The 22,629-nt window shown below is 31.9% G+C and overlaps 1 protein-coding gene across 1 annotated transcript; it reads right to left on the bottom strand.

Annotated features, from left to right (window-relative positions):
- Window positions 1–6,657: 6,657 nt before the first annotated feature.
- Window positions 6,658–10,850, bottom strand: HELRODRAFT_185219 (hypothetical protein). Its single transcript, XM_009033282.1, has 6 exons — window positions 10,826–10,850; window positions 10,558–10,639; window positions 9,508–9,539; window positions 8,786–8,929; window positions 8,300–8,542; window positions 6,658–7,399 (listed from the first exon to the last, which is right to left on the bottom strand). Exons 2-6 carry the CDS (start codon window positions 10,560–10,562, stop codon window positions 7,371–7,373), a joined length of 453 nt encoding a protein of 150 aa, XP_009031530.1. The 5' UTR covers window positions 10,563–10,639; window positions 10,826–10,850; the 3' UTR covers window positions 6,658–7,370.
- Between the last annotated feature and the right edge of the window lie 11,779 nt (window positions 10,851–22,629).

Here is a 22,629-nt window from a genome sequence, read left to right on the forward strand (position 1 = left end):
TTACCTAAACAGTAATCATAAAGCTTATTCTGGTTTTGTTTCAATGGCTGATTTATTTGTTCAAATTCTGAAGATGTATATGTTGTTAAAATGTCTTGAAATATTCTCAGAGTGAGAAATTTAAAATCTCTAAATTTAATAAAAATTCCTTAAACATTTTATGCAACCTCAGCAAAAACTTTCCTAAAATAAATTTATGAATCTAAGTTGATGAACTCTTAAAACTAATTTTTTTTACATAATAAATGTTAATATTATTATTTGTTCAATAATATTTATTGTTTAATTATATTTATAATTTGTTGACTGTTGAATTCTCAAAGAACAGTGAATGGTAGTGAGGTTATATTTCTACCACTTGATGACTTGCTCATTAACGTCCAGACAAGAGATATGTACTCGGCTGAGAAACTTTCTGAGCATTTGAGAGCCAGAAAATTAAACGTAAGTTACGTTGATATAAATTGGTATTTTTTTCTCCAAGATGTTAAAATACCACGTAAATAATAATAAAATACGACAGTTAAGGTATCACACATCATAAAAATACCTGTTAAAATACAATGCCCTGACAGATAAAGTGCAACGGTTAAAACTGCACATATGCCAAAGTACAACAATTCCAATACTACATAACATGACTTTCTTTTTGTTGGACGTATAATTCATGTTTAATGTGCAAATTTTGTGGATGGATAACCGTCCTTAATGACCATAGGTTATTGTCGAGATGAAGGAACACCTGACGAACCCGATAGAAATTGAGCAGGACTCCAGCGTAAAGTCCGCCGAGATTATTTTCAACTTTAAAACTGATAGGAAAAATACCTACAACCCTTTTACTGTAGGTTCGTTTGTTCGTTCGTTTGTTCTTTCGTTTGTTCGTTCGTTTGTTTATATTTAAGATTTCTATTCGTTCAGTCAACTGTTTTTTGTTCGTTGATTATGTAACCTCAAAATAAATTTGCCCCTGACAACAAACGCCAAAACAGTTCAGGGAGAAGTAGGCAGCGCACCAGTTGTGTGTGCCTCGTTCGTCGTCTACAGAATGCATCTTCTTGGGAGAGTGACGTTCCAGATGAACCCGGATAAGTTGGGCTACAACACCAGGTTGTACGTTCTAGGATGGAGTAACGTGCAAGCCGGGTTCAAATTCTTCCTCAATCAACAAATCTGGAAGTCTAATTTGTTTTTTCCGTGTTGGTTTTTTTGTTTTTTTTTAACAATTTATTTTTAATTTGTGACTTCTTTTTTTATTGAATTTAATTTTGTATAAAAACTTTGATTGGTTTCGGATGACCAATATAAAAATAATAAGTCGGAAAAATTTTTTCTTTCCACAAATCACTATACACAGCAGTTGGAAACTTCACATTTGATGTGAGAGTGGATGGAGTGAGGGCAGATTACATAGAGTGCATGCCACTAGACGCCAACAAGATCTACGTGTACAATGCTGGTGACAGCTTCAACTTCACTTTAAACGAAGGTCTCAACATTCTTTTATTTTACTCTAATTCAATTGGGCTGCGAATTATTTGATTTTAATTGATCCATTGATTTCATTTAGCAAATGTTGTGCAAATGTATCCTTTTCCGTGACTTATTATTGTGTGAAATTGAAATATAGCTATACTTTCTGTCAACCGTTGCTTTTAATTTCATTGTACAATCCTGCCTCAATAAACCTCGGCATAAACGTAGCAGCAGGTGTGTCTCATCACTGCCTGGCATTTTGCTTATGTACATTGCCATGGAAAGTACAACCAGGCCATTTGAATAAAATAAACACGTCTGCTGAATAATGTACAACTTTTCTTTCCTCGCATATCATATTAGCACGAACACACACGCGCGCGTGCGCACATACACGCACGCACACACACACACATACAGATACAAACACGCATACAAACACGACCAATCTAACAAGAACAGCTTACTGCGGCGTGAGATGCAGCGAAAAAATGGGATGTCACTATCGATTCTTCGGCACATCACTGAGATACATCCCTGAAAACATATCCGTCACACCGAGCTATAAATATATCCAAGGTTTGCGAATGAATTCACTCTATCCATAGATTGATAACTTTATTTTGAGTAGTTAATTCTTAATATCATTTTTTCACTGTAGTAAAAATTTTGAGCATTGAGCATTTTAGATCCGCAAATCACAAAATTTCACGACAAATTAGGTGAACAGATTCAAAATATGAAAAGTTGTAACTAACATTTTCAAAATTTCAAAAAAATGTTATAAGCGGTTAATCATTAAAAAAATCCACACACAATGACATCAGTGAACAACAGCAGACCAGCGAAAATTCACGTTGCCGCCATTGTTACCGACAGTTCCAACAACAAAACATTCGGATACCGATGCCAAGATCCGGTATGTGTCGGTTTTCGATCGAACTGGGCAACCAGTGCCTCTGTGTTAGACATGAAATTTCATTAAATATTTTATTCAATGTTTCATTCAATGTCTTATGAACTTTAAAATAACAGCTTTATATGCACATAATGTACGTGTACGTGTGTGTTGTGTACGTGTGTGTACGGGTGTGTGTTTGTGTGTGTTGAGAACAAAGCAGGCGACAAAATGAAGTGTTGAAACTTTAAGGAATAAATAATAAATGAAGAAGGAAGCTTAAAGGAAAAAATTATTTTTGTGGGTGACCTGTTAAATTTCGTTTCGACGTCGTACAATTGTGTTTACGATGTTGCATGCATATTATGTAAGACGTTATGTTGTGACGCTGCAAGGTTCTATAGCAGCTGTTGCACTTGTGTTACAGGGCAGTTACAACGCTGTTAAATATATTTATATTGCTGTTACGATGATGTTGTATTGCTCTTGTAATGATGTTATATCGCTACTACAATGTAATGTCAAACGTTTATAGTCATTTACTATCGAGTTGTTGAGAGATACGTACCCACTAGTGCTGTAGTTATCTAATTGTGTGCATGTACACGTATGCCTGGAGTAGAGTGGAGAACATGAAGTGGCTGGGTTGGTTTCTATTTTCGTGAAGAGGTAGACGAGTTTATCGTGAGTGTTGAACGCTGGAATGAACGAACGAACGAATGAGCGTATGAACGAATGATAGAGTAATTGAATAGACGTCTAATAATGATGTAATTGGTACAACATGATATTATATCTACGTTACAATAATTTTGAAGCAAGTCACACGTACCCGTTACGTCCTAAGATAAAGCACATTCACGTACATATCTTCTGAGAATTTAGAATTAGGATGATTTATATATTGACACAAGCATTTTAATTGATCAAATATTATAACTCTGTTGAAAATCAAAGCATCTAATGTTAAACGCGTTTCAAATCATACATTTTTCTAACATTTTAACCAGCTCTAATCAACTCACGGCAAAATGTTACTTCAAAATTCCACGACTTTCATACAAACAATCCGTAAAAGTTACATTAAAGTTGAAATGCAGGACTGAAAAAATTGGACGGGAGGACATTGATTTCAAGCAGAACTTCTACTGCCTTCTCAACAGGGTTTGTTCGTCTTTAAAATAGTATAGTGTAATAAACTTTCTCGCGTTTGGTGACTGCGTCTTTATCAAATTTATTCTTATAACGACTGGATCCATTATAAATCAGAAATTATGCGTAAACTTTCAAAAATTTCCCTTTTTTCGATAAGATGCTTGCCCCAAACAAAAACTTGTGTTTACGTAGATAATTATTCATCAATGAAACTAAATATCAATTAGAATACATATTTATCAATAAAAATGTCAACCACAGCCACCTAAAGCAAAGAAATTATGGTCAGAACCGGCGAAGAAACCCACTGGAAACCCAGCCTTAAACATGACGAGCAAACAAAACACCGACGACTACACCACAAGTGCGATCACGCAGTTTGGAATTCCAACTCCACCAGACGCCATTCAAACTCGCGAAAATTTCTCCGTCGTTACATCGGAGAATGATGCATTAGCGCTCGCTTTAGGCATTTGCGTGATGTTGATTTTAAAAGGAGTGATTTATTAACTTTGATCTAATCAATCAAGCGAGCATCAACACATTAGCCGCTGGCAATGCGCAGTTTTTTAAACACCGTCGCCACAAAAACCTGCTAGAAGTATTTTTACTCGGGAAATGAAAATAAAATGAAAGCACAAAAAACGAACGTTTATGAGAATTTATTCAAAATGCAAAACAACAAACTATTACAGGAAAAATTAGAGAAAAATTGAGAAAAAACGACAAATCGTTTTGTTTGTCAGACTCAACAAACCGGCCGATCAATCAATGAGTCAATCAATCAGTCAGCCAACCAATCAAACAGCCAGACATACAAACAACCAGCAGATATACAGAGAGACAAACAACAATTAAGATATAATAAATAATCAGTCAGTCCGCAATGAATCAAATCATTGAAATTTAATGTTATCTCAACTATTAAATAATAAAATATAATATATATATATATATATATATATATATATATATATATATATTAACGCTCGTACAAGTACGTAGAATTAATAGCGATATTAATTTATCAAGAAACTTGAAACTTCTAGCAGTATATCAACAACAGAAATGAAAACAAATCTATATAGTATGTGTTTGTTGTATAGTTTCTTATACGTATGTATGCATATACCTTTATATATTTGTGTCGACACATAACTGAATAACTGGTTAACAGTAGAGAAATATGGAAAGGGAGAATGGATAGAAGAACCAGACCATCTGAAGCACAGTTGCTAGAGCCGGACTCAACATGAACGATCGAATGAACGGACAATTGAGTCATGAAAGATGAATTATTTTGTGAAATATTGAATGAATGACGGGGCGAATGATGGAAAGAAAGAATTTAGAAATATAATTAAAAGAGAAAGAAATGAAAAACCTACAAGAACTTAAGAAGTAAAAACTTAGAGACCATAATAAAACTTCAAACTAAAAAAAGATAATTATAACAACAATAACACACTATATATATATATATATATATATATATATATATATATCATAAGCATACAATTTCTACACAGTTCTGGATAAACCAAGAGCTTGATGGAATGTTTATTGGCAGCATCATAAGAAGTCTACCAATCAGGTTGCTTGAAACTAGGTCGGGTCAATTAGCACAAATAGATGATGACACAATTCACATTTCTTCTCTTATCATTATTACTATTATCAATTTAATCAGGAAAATTACGTCATTGTCACCAGTAACTATTATTATAAATATAGTCAAAAGCAATCAATGTAGGTATTGAGTTTAAGAGGATGACGTGATGGAATATTAAACGCATTACCAACCATTTAACTACCCCAATTAACCACTAATTAATTAATTAATTAATTAACTAACTAACTAATATTAAGATGAAGATGTGATAAAGACGAAAACTTATCACTAATGTTACGATACAATGCACATCACCGCTGTTAACCAGACCAATCCATTTGTATCCGACACTCAAAATGTAAGCAACAAATTTTATAAATCATAGATACAAGTTGGAAAAGTAGTAGTAGTACTAGTCGTAGTAGTATTAGATGAAAAAAGATCAATAATAATAACAACAATAATAATAATAATAACAAATAACAATAACAAGCCATAAATAAATGTTCCATTTAACAATATATATAACTGAACGGATTCTTTTGCAATTTTACTTTGATTAGAAGTTTACTCACAACAAAAACGAGAATAATAATAAAAAATACGGAGAGAGGAGAAAGAGAGAGAGAGAGAAAGAGAAGGAAAGAGAATGTGCATTATATTGATCGATAACATTATTTGACTACCCTTGAGAAGCGCAAATCAATTAACTGCAGCTACAATTTCTCAGAAATTACTTATTATTTTCTATATCCATTTTATTATTATTATTTCTATTATTCTTATTATTTAAGGATCAATTATTCAATTTTAGAAACCAGATGTAAGCTTAAACTTCTCTCTCTTTCTATATATATATATATATATATATATATATATATATATATATATATATATATAAATATGTGTGTGTATGTGTGTGTGTGTGGGGCTATATAAGTAATTCACGGAACCACATTAATATGAAATATTAACAAATATTTATGTAATTATAATTATATCAAGAAAAAATAAACAATGAAAAATAAAGAAAGCTCATCATGCCAAATGAAGATAATAACGATAATAAAATGCGACATAAAAATAACGAATTACAATATAAAATGATTAAATATGCTTAAGTAATTGAATAATTAATTAATTAATTATAGTTAAAATTTTATTTAGTTTCTTTTGGTAACCAACACAAGATAACAACAAAGCAGTGACAATGACGATAATGGATATGATGATAACAATGTGATAATGATAACGATGACGACCTTGACAGAGTAATGCTAATGAAAATCGTATGGACATAATTATCAATGCACAAATCAATGGCTATGGAAGAATGAATGTTACCATCGCTACCATCATCGTCATCTTCATCATCGTCTTCACCATCGTCATCTTCACCACCATCATCTTCATCATATGTTAATTATCATTCCCATTCTAAGCACAGCAGTGACAGTTAATGTTCTATCATTGCAACAATACTTACAGCCGAAATGCTGACGACGATGACAAACAACCATCAGTAGTATTTAAAAAATGTGAAAATATACAAATCATATTTAGATATAAATATATATATATATATATATATATATATAGGAAAAAATATATGTATATGAATGAATGCATGTATGTATGTATTAGTATCTACTAGAATAGCAGTACATAATATATAATGGCTAGAAATGATGTTACCATTTGGTGATCCAATTAATTAATTAATCAATCAATTATTCAATCAATCAATTAATCAATCAATCAATTAATCAATCAATCAATTAATCACCCATACAAAACGGCTAACTAATTATCTAGATCATCAAAGAGAAATGATAAAAAAAAATTATATAACACCAGGTCCAATTTGTTTTACTATCATGTATCTCATACCAATCGTCATCATTATCACCAATTATTATTACTTATATCAGTTTTCAGTAAAAAAAATTTGCTTAAACAGTATTAAATTATTATAATTAGTTATGAATATTAATTAGTTATGAATATTAATTAGTTATTATAATCTTGAACAATCCACAGCAGAGAACAATATGCCGAATGATGAACAAACAAATGAACAAACATGCAAACGAATGAACAGAGTTTATACACGCACTCTCTCAATGCGCATCAAGACAAGTACACGTACACACACACGCGCGCGCGTACACGCACACAGAGAGACAAATACAAACAAGTGTACAGGTATCCTTCGAATGCCAGTTAAGTCTACTTACTCATCATCATCGTGACAAACTCTGCAAAAGAAAAAATTATAGCAATTATTATACTCTTAATACTTACATTAGTTTTGACATTTTCAAAATAGTGTGAGAGAGAGAACAGATCACCAAATTATCATTTCCTCCTCATCTTCATCCTCACCATCACCGCAATCTTAATCATCACCACAAAATCTTGCAATGATGGCTACACATCCTCACTGATGTATTAAGTTACGTTAGTTAACTGATGTGAATAACCTTTAATAATTTGTTAAACTTAATCATACTAAATCCTCTTCAATGAAATTTTATTATCAAATGAATTCCTAGTTGAATAGAGACACCAGTCACTAAATGCTTATATGGCACTATCATTAATATTAAACCAGAACACCATCAGATTAGTGATAAAAATTACCCACGTGTTTTACATTATACAATTTTTATACCTCATTCACCTACCCTAAATATAGCTGATTGGATTATTTTAAAAAAGTTAAATTTAATCCTGATCTAAAGTTCAGCTTAACTTTCAGATCTATCTATCTCACATAATAAATGGATAAACTCAACATTGGTTTATGTTTTGTGTAGCCAGCCATTTAGTTGAGACCAACTAATCAATAGTTACAAAGAAAACAAAATGGCAATGCTTAACAATTGCTAGCTCTATTATTATTACTACTCAAGAATTTATTTTATGCTACGTATTATTAATTTTCTTATTATTCAGATTGTTTTTAAGCTAAATGGCTAAGAATTGTATATGGGATCATAATTATAGGTAAACAATCCAATTAATTAATAGGAGAACAAGTATATTTGAATGTATAAAAGAATGCAAAGATGAAGAAATGAATGGTGAGTATATTAGAATGCGTGAACAAATGAACGAATGAAAGGAGGAATGGAAAAATGAATGAATGAATGTACCTTCATAGTTAACTTGGCCATCACCATCAATATCAGCCTCTCTGATCATCTCATCTACTTCCTCGTCTGTCAGCTTCTCTCCGAGGTTCGTCATGACATGTCGCAACTCGGCGGCCGATATGAATCCATTGCCGTCCTTATCAAAAACTCTAAATGCTTCACGAATTTCCTCCTCCGAATCAGTGTCCTTCATCTTGCGAGCCATCATCGTCAAGAATTCAGGGAAGTCGATTGTACCATTACCTGTTTGTTCATTCATTGTTAGTGTTTGCCTGTTGTCATATGTTCATTCTAAGTTAAAATATTTTTTAAAAATAAATTGCTTTTAAGAGCACAAAAATGTTTGCTATATATTGAAAATAAATAAAGGCAAGACTCCTTACAGTGAAGATGACTATGAAGACTAATTTGTGATAATAAAATAAAATAATGGTGGCTAAATGTCAGTCAGAGAGATGAATGAGCTGAAAAAAGCGAGAAACTTACCATCAGCATCAACTTCATTGATCATGTCCTGAAGTTCAGCTTCTGTTGGGTTCTGCCCCAGTGACCTCATCACGGTGCCCAACTCCTTTGTTGTAATGGTACCATCACCATCCTTATCGAAAAGCGAGAAAGCTTCCTTGAATTCTGAATGGAAGGTGGTGTGGTGTTTAGAAATGTTGGTTACAGTTCAGAAAATAAAGTACAACCCATTATTTCTGTTCTATAAGTTTGAAATTATCAAATGATAAAATAGATAATATTACAAGAAATTTATTTTTAGAAACATGGTGGTCAAACATATGCATAGTCCACCATCAGTTTTCAACTTCAGACAGTTGAAGATGTGGTTAAAAAAATTATTCAAACTCAATTTCAAACATCTTTGTAGATCTTCATTGTCAAATTCTACTTTTTCTCTAAAATATCTTTCATCATTCAACTTTCTGCCTTTAATTATTTATATTTTAAACCTTAGTCCAAAGTCTTCCAAACTATAATTTTTTGCTATTTAAATTAAATTATAGAAGTAATACTATTATTAAATTAAAAGATGTCTGACTATCAACTAAGTGTAAGTCCTAGCACAAAACCACACATAAAAAAAAATCAAATAAGACATTTTTTACATTACTGATTACTACATTACTACCCACATTACTACATACAACACTATTCAAACATTGAACACAGCATGTTTGCAAATATGAAAACACTTCACTAACCGGCAATTTGTTCTTCTGTCAATTGATCAGCCTATTTTACGAAAAAAAAATGGTTCACAGTATGAAAAAAATATATAAAACAATCCACCATAAATAAAACTATACCAAAATTTTTAATTAAAAATTCATACCACTACAAACTATATTATGATTTATTTATTTATTTTTATTTAAACACATTTAAAAACTCATCTCACCATTTTAATTTTTTGGATGCTTATTAAAATTTGGAAAATATGGGCAACAGAGCAAACTTATTCCCAACTCAAAAACTGTGAACAGTCTTACAATAAAAATAGTAAAATATTACAAATAGGAGGAAAAAAAGCCTAGCTCAGATATAGGATAGAATCAGAATTTGATATACATGCAATTGTTAATATAGATAGTGCATATAACACACACATACATACATACATACACATACATGGTATAGTATGTTATACTGAATATGGTACAGCTATCATTGAGCAGTTAGTGAATTATGAATCACCCCTTTGACGCATTGCAGATAAATAAATGCATTATTAGATGTAGAAGGCTAGCACTAGACAGACAAACAGACAGACAAACAGACAGACAAACAGACAGACAAACAGACAGACAAACAGACAGACAAACAGACAGACAAACAGACAGACAAACAGACAGACAAACAGACAGACAAACAGACAGACAAACAGACAGACAAACAGACATACAGGCATGTTTTACATTACACAACAATACAATTACATTGGATCCTATTTGTGTAACTAAAAATTTTTTTGTCATATAAATTTCATTTGAGATGTTATGAAGAATGATGGCAAAAATAAAAAAACGAATTTCGTGTTTATTTGCGTGTAAACAAGTTTCTACAAAATCTCAATTGAATTGCTAATTAAGTTTCACAGCGAATAAATAATTTAATTTAATCGTAATATGCGGCTTCTACTAATTTGATAGAAAACGCCACCGGGATAGCTAAAATTCAAATTTTTCTCTAACCAAAAACAACGACCAAAATAATCAAACAAAAATAAACAAAATTTAAAATAAAAGAGACCCACCATTTGTCTTCTTTTAAAAAATTTCGAAAATCACGTTGTCGGCGAGAAAAGCGCTTAAGCTGAAGAGGGACGATGGAGATCTTGAAACGATTGATATAATAATGAAATGATTTAATTTAATTAATTAAATCTTCAATCGAATTAATTAAAAACCTCTCGACTAATTAATTATAGATATTGAGAAGAGAATTTTTATATTAATAAATTAATAATAGAACACTTAAAAATAACTCCTCAAAACAATGAGAAATAATCTCAAATCCTACTGTATGTTGTAAGACGAGTCCTTAGCGGAGAAAATTCGACGTTATGACGATTGGACGGGGCTGCAAGATAACGCAGCTGCATGCATTACCGCTACACACGTACACACCACACGCGCGCACACGCCACATGCACACACGTACACACACGCACACATTCTCACATACATATGCCCAAATTGTTATCATTAATGTTGTTCTTCTTTATTTATTTGTCTTCTTTTATTATTTTTTAATATTATTTTTATTAGTTTTTTATTCTGCATTGTGAACTTCATGTATGCATATTTGTGGGCATGTTTGTTTGTTTGTATGTATGTATGCATGTTTGTTTGGACGTTTGTATATAAACATTAACCGTTTTTGTACATTTGTATGCATGTATATTTAGAGCATCTCCGTCTATGGGTAGGTATGTATGTATGTATGTATGTATGTATGTATGTATGTATGTGTGTGTGTGTGTGTGTGTGTGTGTGTGTGTGTGTGTGTGTGTGTGTGCATACATGTATGTACATGCATATGTATATTTATTTGGCCTTTGGCGCTCTCTTCAGAAATATACGTTCGGGTGTACTTATAAAAAAATAAATAATAAATGAATAAACATAATAATAATAATAATAATAATATGAGAAAGAAAGAAAAAGAGTAAAATTGCTAACATTGATAAGAGCAATAAAAATCAAACAATTAATTAACATCAGTGAAACTGGAGATGATAATGACCTGAATGTGTTATTCATTGCATTCATTTGATTTAATATTATATGGTGTTACATGTGATGTATGTATGTGACGAATGTATGTATGTGATGAACTTATATACGTTGTGAATGTATGTATGTGATGATTGTATGTATGTGATGAATGTATGTATGTGATGAATGTATGTACGTGACGAATGTATGTATGTGATGTAATGTTGAGATGATACCTAGGCTAGCGATAGTTAATTATTTGGTTTCGCGAAACTCTTTATTCTATTTGCCATAGAAAAAGAGATGGTGAAACAAGAAGAGAGAGAAAGAGAAAGGGAGAGAAAGAAAGAAAGCGATAGAAAGAAGGAAAAAAGAATCAAAAACGAGCCAAAGCAAAAGGAAGGAATAAATGAATGGATGAAGGAGAAAAACAACTGGATACAAAAGAAGGCACAACATAACAAGTGTGCGCTTAACATGCAATTGAAACAACTGCGCTGGCACACTCGATATTTAACACGCACATACAGACACACAAACACACAAACACGCACACACACACGCACACAAAACAAAACGCATATTTTTGTATTTATATATTAATTATGGATACGTGTTTATATAAACAAATACATACATAGACAACCGGTTGTTAATATATATATATATACTCACATACACAGACACGCACACAAACACATACAAACACAAATACACCATACAAACACATACAAGTACACACATACATACACCATACAAACACATACAAATACACACATACATACACATACAAACACACATGCACAGAAAAAAGTGTTCATTGCACGATCAATAGTTAAGTTAGCCTCTCTCCTGTTGTATGTGTGTCTGTGCTTGAATGTGTGTTGTGTTTGTGTGTGTGTATATGTGGATGTTTGCGTATATCTCAAGTATTTGTGAATGTGTGTGATGTTTTTGAGTGTTTGTGTGTGAGTTTGTGTAAGTGTGCGTGCGTGCGTGCGTGCGTGAGCAAATGTTTCAAAGCCGACATTGTTTGTCAATAATTTGCAACTCTAACTTATTGCGCTTTCCCAATTGAACATTCATGGAATTAGCGATAATGATAATAATTTAAATGATAAGAACAACAATAACACAATAACAATAATAATAAAAACACTAAATCAACAACAAATATAACCAACAACAACAACAGCAACGACAGCAACAACAACAGCAACAACACGTTAACAACCTTTAGTGATGAACTTGACAGTAATTATATCAACAATAATGACTGCGATAAACTTAGTAAGAAAAAACTGCAATAATTATAATAAAAACAACAACAACAATAATAATATTAATCATTATTATTATTAATTTCGATGACGTTGATGAAGAAAAGTTGGTTGAAAGATTGATCAAATGAATGAATAACCGAATGAACGAAGGAATGCACGAACGAAAGAAAGATTAAATCAGAGGATGAACGAATGAACAAACGAATGAATGAATGAACGAAAGACGAAATGAATCAGTTAATGAATGAATAAATAAATGAAGAAATGACTGATAAAAACTAAAAAAACTGACAAAAGCTGACAAATTTATGAACTAACGGACCAACGACTGAAAATGCAAGCAAACAAATAAATGAACAGATGAATTATACTCGGACAAACAAACTCAAACAAACAAACAAACTAACGAACGAACGAACACACAAACAGACGAATGAATGAACGAAAGAAACAAAGAGTGAGCTAGTGAACGAATGAAAGAGATATCATTGTGGTGCTGGTTGGTGCTTACTCGCATGTTTCTTCTTGTTGTAATTAATTATTATTATTCAACTCTCATCTCTGCACATTTATTATGCATGGCTTCATGTCGCACGCACACATCTACACACACACAAAAACACACACATACACACGCATAAACAAACACATACATACATACATACGTGTGTATATTCATATATATATATATATATATATATATATATATATATATATATATATATATATATATATATATGAATATATACAAAAGAAACAAAAAAAGAGATATATATATAATATATATAAGCATATACAATATAAACACACTAATGTATTTAAGTAAATGCAATTATATATTTATACATGATGGGTATGTATATATTAAGATACACATACACTCTATTATACATACAAACATACATACACACACACATACATACATCTTCATACATACATACATACACACATTCATACATACACACACACATACATACATACATCTTCATACATACATACATACATACATACATACATACATACATACATACATACATACATACATACATACATACGTACGTACGTACGTACGTACATACATACAAACATACATACGTACATACATACATACATACGTACGTACATACATACATACATACAAACATACATACATACATACATACACACACACATATACATATTTATCTATGCACATGTATCTATATATTTATGCATAGACATAGTAAACATAGACCTAACAGGCAGCTAAGCAATTTCTGATTGGATGCTGCTCTTTGCCGCATTGCAGTGATCGTTGCTATAGTAGCGTTCAGACGCGACATTATTATAAACAGATGAATGTTTTCGTTGTTTGTTGGTGTTTGTTTGTATCTATGTTGTTTGTTTGTATCTTTGTTGTTTGTTTGTATCTTTGTCGTTTGTTTGTATCGTTGTTGATGTTTGATTGTTTGCATTTCCTTGTTTGTATCTTTGTATTTCGGGGTGTGTTTGTTTGTATCTTTGTTGTTTGTATCTTTGTTGATGTTTGATTGTTTGCATTTCCTTGTTTGTATCTTTGTATTTCGGGGTGTGTTTGTTGCAGATTGTATGCCTGTGGTATTGTTCGAATGCTGTTTGTATGTATGAATGCATGTATGTATGTATGCATGTATGTACATATGTATGTACATGTATGTACATACACACAACATACAAACAACAGTTTGTATGTTGTGTGTATGTACGTTGTTCGTTGATGTCTAATGCTACCTTCAATGAAACTGATGTCATATTTTTGTTGTTTTTGAAATCAATACGTGCACACTTTCTGTTGTTGTTGTTGTTGTTGTTGATACGTGTTTATGTTGTTGCAGTTTCAACGATTTTAATGTTGCTACATAGAAGTAATGTTGCACTGAAGATGTTGAAAATGATGTTGGTGACGATGATGTTGGTGACGATGATGTTGGTGACGACGATGGTGGCGAGGCAGATAATATGAGGAAAAGATGATGAAGACGAGGATGTTGGATGAATTGAGGATTATGACAATGATGGTGATGGTGAAAATGGCGATGATGATGATGACGTCATCGCTATACGATATGATATGATGACGTCATATCAACAACAATGTTGACAATTGCAAGAGTTGATGATGACGATAACGACCATAGTGCTGTTAATGATGATTAAAGCAATGATGAATTATGACAACCACGAGCTTGATGACGATGCTGCTCTGTATTTGTACGTGTGTGTGCATTTGTGTGCGTGTGTGCATTTGTGTGTATGTGTCTGTGTGTATTTGTGTGTGTAGTTGTTGCTGTAATTAGTTCTAACGAGACTTTTTAATTGAAATATGTACTTCTATCTATAGAACAGTTGCATTTTTTACCACAGTAAAACGCTTGTTTTTTATTTTGTGCTGCTACTCCAGCTAATACTTCTATCACACTACTGCTACTATTACTGCTGCTACTACTACTACTACTGCTACTACTATACTATTACTACTGCTGCTACTACTACTACTACTACTAATTCTGGTTTCACTACAAGTGATTGTACATCAACTGTTGCTACTTCTATTCTAATTAAAATATTGATAACGAATAAATGTCTACTTATTTTTAAATAATATTTCGCAATAAATGCAAAATAATAATTCCATAATTAAAGTATTAATATTATCATTTCATAGATTAAAAAAAAATTTACTCGTTACCAAAAAATATAAATAGTGATTGCTAAAAAGCTCTTTAAAAATGGAAATAATAAGAAAGAAAGGAAGATATTAAAAACTGTCTGGCACCAAACTTTTGTTTACCTTTTATTTATTCCTTCTTTTTTCATTCATTCATTCGTTCGTTGGTTCATTCATTCGTTCATTCAATCATTTATTCATTCATTCATTCATTCATTCATTCATTCATTCATTCATTCATTCATTCAATCGATTACTTGATCTATTAATTTATCAATGTATGTCGTAACTCTAAAACATTTTTTATGCAACAGTCAGTCAATCGGTCCTTCCATTCACTTAGCCTTCAGTTTATCCATTCATCTACCCATTCATTCATCCATTCATTCCTTCATTCATTCATTCATTCATTCATTTCATTCATTCGTTCGTTCATCAATCCGTTAATTTTATTTATAGTATGCAGAGACACACAGTAGTTTGAATTAAAGACAAATGTAATGGTCTCTGCCAATTTGAATTAGAAACGTTTTTTTAGTTAAACACTTCTAAAGAACTTATCTACTTAAAAACATGTTCTGTTTCTATGTATGTATGTATTGTATGTATGTATGTTTGTTTGTTTGTATGTATGTATGTGTGCGTGTGTACGTATATATGTATGTTTGTTGTTTGTTTGTTTGTTTGTATGGAAATTTAACGGTTTTTAAATGTATTAAAGGAGTTGCCCCTAAATATTTAACCGACAGAGTCATGTTAGAACTATGCCTATGCTGAGTCTAACACTGCGTTCTGACAGTTCAGGTTTACTGTTTGTATCTGATACAAACTTGGCTCTTGGTCGAAGAAACTTCTCAGTAATTTCTCAGTAATTTCTCAGTAATTTCTGCGCAGTGGGTCCTGCTGTCTGGAATGATTTGCCTAGGTACCTTCGAGATCCTGCGCTGTCTGCTACTCAATTTCGTAAAAGGCTGAAACACCATATTCTTGTCCAAGCTTACCCGTGCTAATGTCTTTCTCTCCATTCATTGCAATGTTTCAATAAAGTGCTACACAATGTACTGCAATAATCGTTAGCGCCTCTGAGATCTTTTTAAAGGGCGCTTACAAACAAACACACCAATAATAATAATAATGTATGTATGTATGTGTGTGTGTTTGTTTGTTTGTATATATGTTTGTATGTTAGTTTTTTTGTTTGAATGTCAATTTGTATATTAAACATTGACACATGTGGCATATATACACACATTCACACACACACAAACACACACACACATACACATACATACATGAATACGCTCACATGCATACATACATAAATGCCAAAACTACATATATACATACAAACATACATATATACTATGTACAATACCATACATACAAACATACATACAAAATAAACAGATCAAATATTGATTTATCGTGGGTGAAGATGATAGAACAAAGTGTTGTTAATTACTCTTTATATCGCAAATATTAATGATATTAATAATAAAAAATAATGATTAATAATAATAATAATAATAATAAATGATTATTAATAATGTAATAATAATAGTAATAATAATAATAATAATAATAATAATAATAATCTTAGAAATAATAATAATAGCTTGCTTGTTGTCGTGGTTATATTGAAGTAGAAAATAATTTTTTTTATGTTATTTCATTATTTATCATTAAAAGAATGTATGTGAATGTTTTTGTGCGCGTTTTTGTGCGTGTGTATGTGTGCGCGTGTGTATGTGCGTGTGTATGTGTGCGCGTGTGTATGTGTGAATGAGTTGAAAGCAGAATGTCTGCTGGTAATAAATCACGCCTTTAATGGGTTTTTTGAAGTCGCCAATATTTTAGTAAATACATATATACATACATAGACAAACACACAGACACACACTCAGACATGCACGTGCACACACACATTCATATATACAATATATTTGTTTATGTGATTGAATAATTTTCATACATCATAGCGGTTGAATGGACCGTTTTGATATATTCTTTTATAATGAGACACATATACCAAAAATATATGTGAGTGTGCGTGTGCGTGCGTGTGTACGCGTATTGTACATATAATATATGTGTGTCAGCTTCCGTAATGTGCACAAAAATACTAAAGTATCTCACAAAATGCCCTTTATACGATCGTAGATGGGTGAACTAAGTAAAATGGTAGATTAGTATATATATAAGTGTGTGCGTTTATGTGTTTGTGTATGTGCGTGCGTGCGTGTGCGTGTTTTTATTTTTCGTTGTTGTTTTCCATATAATCATTTCCTCTTTGAAATTGATTTTATTCACATCTGCATCAGAGGTGTTTGAAAAGAAAACTAAAAAAATTATTAAAAAAGTGAGATTCTATATTCATACAAATATCGCTGCAATGGAAATACACGCACATGTATACAAAAACACACGGATATATAAAAATGTACACACACACGCACACACACACGCACACACACATGCATTTTGATGGTCGTGCGTTGGTTAGATGACTTTAGTTTTCTAATTGTAAGAGGAAGAAATAGAAACAGAGAGAGAGAGAGAGAGAGAGAGAGAGAGAGAGAGAGAGAGAGAGAGAGAGAGAGAGAGAGAGAGAGAGAGAGAGAGAGAGAGAGAGAGAGAGAGAGAGAGAGAGAGAAAGAAAAGAAGAGAGAGAAAGAGAGAGAGAGAGAGAAAGAGCGAGAGAGTGCCGTAAAAAATTTTTAAGATGAAAATCGATTGCCAAATGACTGCAAGGTTGCGGGAGAGGAAGAAAAATTACGAAGCAGGATGGTCGGATGGATGGAGATGGAAAAAATGAGACTTCAAGAAATTCGAAAAGATAGAATGAAAGTATGAATACATGTTGATTGGTTGGTTGGTAATACGACTGGTTGGCTGGCTGGCTGGTTGATTAGTTGATTGGTTGGTTAGTAGCTTACTAATCTTTTTTATTGGGTAGTTTTTTTAATTAACCTAGTTTTTCTTTGGTCAGTTTGCTGATTGGTCTTGTTTCTTTTTGGTGTATAATTAATAATTTTTCATTACTTAAAGGGTTTCTAAATATATATGGATATTATTTATAAATAAGTTGTAATTATTTTTTATTTGGTTCACAATATTATCTTTCAATTCAATAACAAAATTATTTTCGTAGCAAGAGAAAAAGCAATCATTGATTGCTACTTTGTAGCTCATTTATGGCTTATTGAACTTATCAAACGACAGCTACGATGATCATAAAACGACAACAACAACAACATTAACAACAACAACAGCAGCTGCAACAACAAAATTAACAATAGCAACAACAACAGCAGCAGCATCAAACCAATAACAGCAACAACAAAAAACAAAAATAGCAACAGCAACAACAACAACGACAAACCAATAACAACAATAGCAACAACAACAGCAACAAACCAATAGCAGCAGTAGCAACAGCAGCAACAACAACGAGAATAAAATGAAATGAAATGAAAAAAATGGCAGAAAATAGCGACCACCAGCCACATCCACTTTAATATTGATCCATAACAGTGAAGAGCTTCTGATAGTAGTAGTAGTAGTAGTAGTAGTAGTAGTAGTAGTAGTAGTAGTAGTAGTAGTAGTCGTAGTAGCTGCAAAAGCAGTAATAATAGTAGAAGTAGTGGCTGTTGCAGCTGTAGTAGTAATCATGTTAGTGGTAGTGGTCACATTTTTTTTATTATCATTATAATTATTATTATTTTTATTAATAGTAGTAGTAGTAGTAGTAGTACTAGTAGTAGTAGTAGTAGTAGTAGTAGTAGTAGTAGTAGTAGTAGTAGTAGTCGTCGTTAGTAGTCGTTGTCGTCGTAATTGTAGCAGCAGTAATTTTTATATTTATCTTTATTTTTTGATATTGCCATTTATTTAAGGTTCTAATTTAAACAAATTACCGTTACCAACTTGGGATTATGTTTGTATTTCTGGTTCAGTCTTGCAAACATGTTCTTAATTTTTGACATGTTGTTCACTCGCGCGAACATATTTCTAATGTGTTAATTCATCTATGTGAACGTGTTGTTAATGTTTTTGATGTTTTTGATGTTATTGAACACCAACACAAACTCGTTGTTGAATACTGTAAAGATAGATATATATAATTTGTTAATGTTGTTGCTCTGATGGCTTGCCTAGCGTTTACCCACATACCACACATACATACACACACCTACATAAACATACACACACACACACACACACACATAAACATACACACACCTACATAAACACACACATACACAGTCACGCACACACACACACACACACACACACACACACATTGAGACACAGCAGCAGTTGTAGAAGCAGTTTCAATGAATTAGTGTTAAGAAGAAGTCGGTACTTTTCCATTCGTCTTGTCATTTGCATGTCATTACAGATGCGTCTGACTCGTCTACTGTTGGGTTGTGGTTGGTGGTGGTTGTGGCGTTTTTTTTGTGGCTAGTTGTTGTGTGGTTTTTTTTTTAGGTGTTTGTGGCTGGCTATAAGTGTTGTTTTTGAGGAGTGTGTGGTTGGTTACAGGCGTTGCTGGCTGACTTTTTTAGGTTATGGTGTTGATGTTTTTTCATCGTTGATGATGTTTCCTGTTGTATTTTTGTTAGTGTGGTTGATGTTGAGGATATTTTTTCCAACAAAAAGTTTTATTGTTAATGTTGACGTAAATGTTGGTTTTGCTTTAATTTTTCACTTTCATTGGTTGTTGATTCATTGATTTCATTGTTCAATTGAAAAATGCTTCGAAACATCAACATCGAGTTAATGTCTTTTTGACGTCATGTTAATGTTACTTTGATGTCACATTAATGACATCCCAGCGCGTCTGATGTTTTGTTAATGTTATATCGGTGTTTTAAGTGCGTTTTCAGCCTGCTATGACAAAAATTCTTTCCAAAAAGATTCATGTCGCTGAGAATTAGCTTTCCGAGACGTACGCGAACGTATGCGTAGCGTATCGGTTATATGCGCCAATGTGAAGAACGTTTAGGTGTTTGTAGGTGCAAACATCCAGAATGAATGAATGAATAAATGAATGAATGAATGAATGAATGATTGAATAAATGAATGAATGATTGAATGATTGATTGATTGATTGAATGAATGAATGAATGATTGATTGATTGATTGATTGATTGATTGATTGATTGATTGATTGATTGATTGATTGATTGATTGATTGATTGATTGATTGATTGATTGATTGATTGATTGATTGATTGATTGATTGATTGATTGATTGATTGATTGATTGATTGATTGATTGATTGATTGATTGATTGATTGATTGATTGATTGATTGATTGATTGATTGATTGATTGATTGATTGATTGATTGATTGATTGATTGATTGATTGATTGATTGATTGATTGATTGATTGATTGATTGATTGATTGATTGATTGATTGATTGATTGATTGATTGATTGATTGATTGATTGATTGATTGATTGATTGATTGATTGATTGATTGATTGATTGATTGATTGATTGATTGATTGATTGATTGATTGATTGATTGATTGATTGAAAGAATGAACGATTGAATGAATGAATGAAAGATAGAGAAAAAAATATTTTATTGTCCGAACGAGAGCAGTTTTAATGCTTTTCTGAGCTGGCAAATTAAGTTTGTGGTTTATTGTTGAGTATTATGATTTTTTTTTTGTTTTTGAAATATTTGAAGATGTCGTTGTTGTTGTTTTTGTTGTTGATGATGTTGATGTTGTTGCTGTTGTTGTCATTCACACATGCACAATCATTCTCACACATACAAACACATTCTCATACACACATTTTCACATACAAACACACACACACACACACACACATACTGAAAATTCCGAAATAGCAAATGAGAATAACTTGAATGGTGGATGAATTTTATATTGAAAAAGAAAAAAGTATTTCCTTCCAACCAGGTATAACAAGCCAGTGGTAACTCCCATGACAACCGTGATGACGACCGTGATGACGACCGTGATGACGACGACGACGACGATGATGAAAATAATAAAATAACGGTAACTACAATGTTGGCATTACTACTGATGACAATTACGGCCTCATCGAATTGGACAATATTTATAATATATTAATATGATGGTATGTAAACAATGATGATGAAGATGATGATGATGAAGATGATGATGAAAATGATGATGAAGATGATGATGAAGATGATGATGAAGATGATGATGAAGATGATGATGAAGATGATGATGAAGATGATGATGAAGATGATGATGAAGATGATGATGATATGAATAACAATGTGAAAATTGAAAGACTCACTTTAGTAATGACGCAACCACTGTAAAGTCAAAAAGCCAGCGACAGTAAAATTTACAATGACGACGATGATGACATCACATACTCATTAATTTAGACATTAAGAACATTAACCTGATGCTAATGACATCAATAACATTGTCAGTGAGAGTTAACGCAATGTTCATTCATTATAACAACAATTAATATTGCTAACACTAACAATTATGACGATAATTAACGCTAACTATAGTTCGTTCATTCATTCATGACGTTAACTATAATGACGTCACGTAATGGCTACATTAAGGATGACGACACTAATTGAAATGACATTAATATTACTGTCATTGTAGTCTCTCACTTGATGACGATACCTTTGCAAAATAATTAATGTGACAGCCATTGACGTTTGGTTGTACCTTGAGAAAATTTATATCAATATTTTTTTCTTTAAATTAAAAATAGACCGACAAAGATCAAAGATTATGCGTAGAGTTTACTAGATAGTTAATGTCTTTTTGCCGTTTTTAATGTCATTTAATGTTTTTTAGTTGTTCTTTTTGTTAATGTGATAAATTTTGTTGACGTTTTGGATGTCGGTAGTGTCATTTCAGTTTCTGGGATTGTTTTTGCTGATGTTACATTGATGTTATTCTTGTTTTTGGGTTCATCTTATTAATATAACATCATGATAACCGTGATATGACATCAATGTGCCGTCATCGTAACACTAATATTACATTAATATTGCATTAAGTAAACATTGATGTAACGTTAATATAACGTAAAATGCAACACTATAAACATAATAAAAGAGGAAAAAACCAGTAGCAACAATAACCACTAAC

The sequence above is a fragment of the Helobdella robusta genome (assembly GCF_000326865.2).
Source record: "Helobdella robusta unplaced genomic scaffold HELROscaffold_9, whole genome shotgun sequence".
Lineage (NCBI taxonomy): Eukaryota > Metazoa > Annelida > Clitellata > Rhynchobdellida > Glossiphoniidae > Helobdella > Helobdella robusta.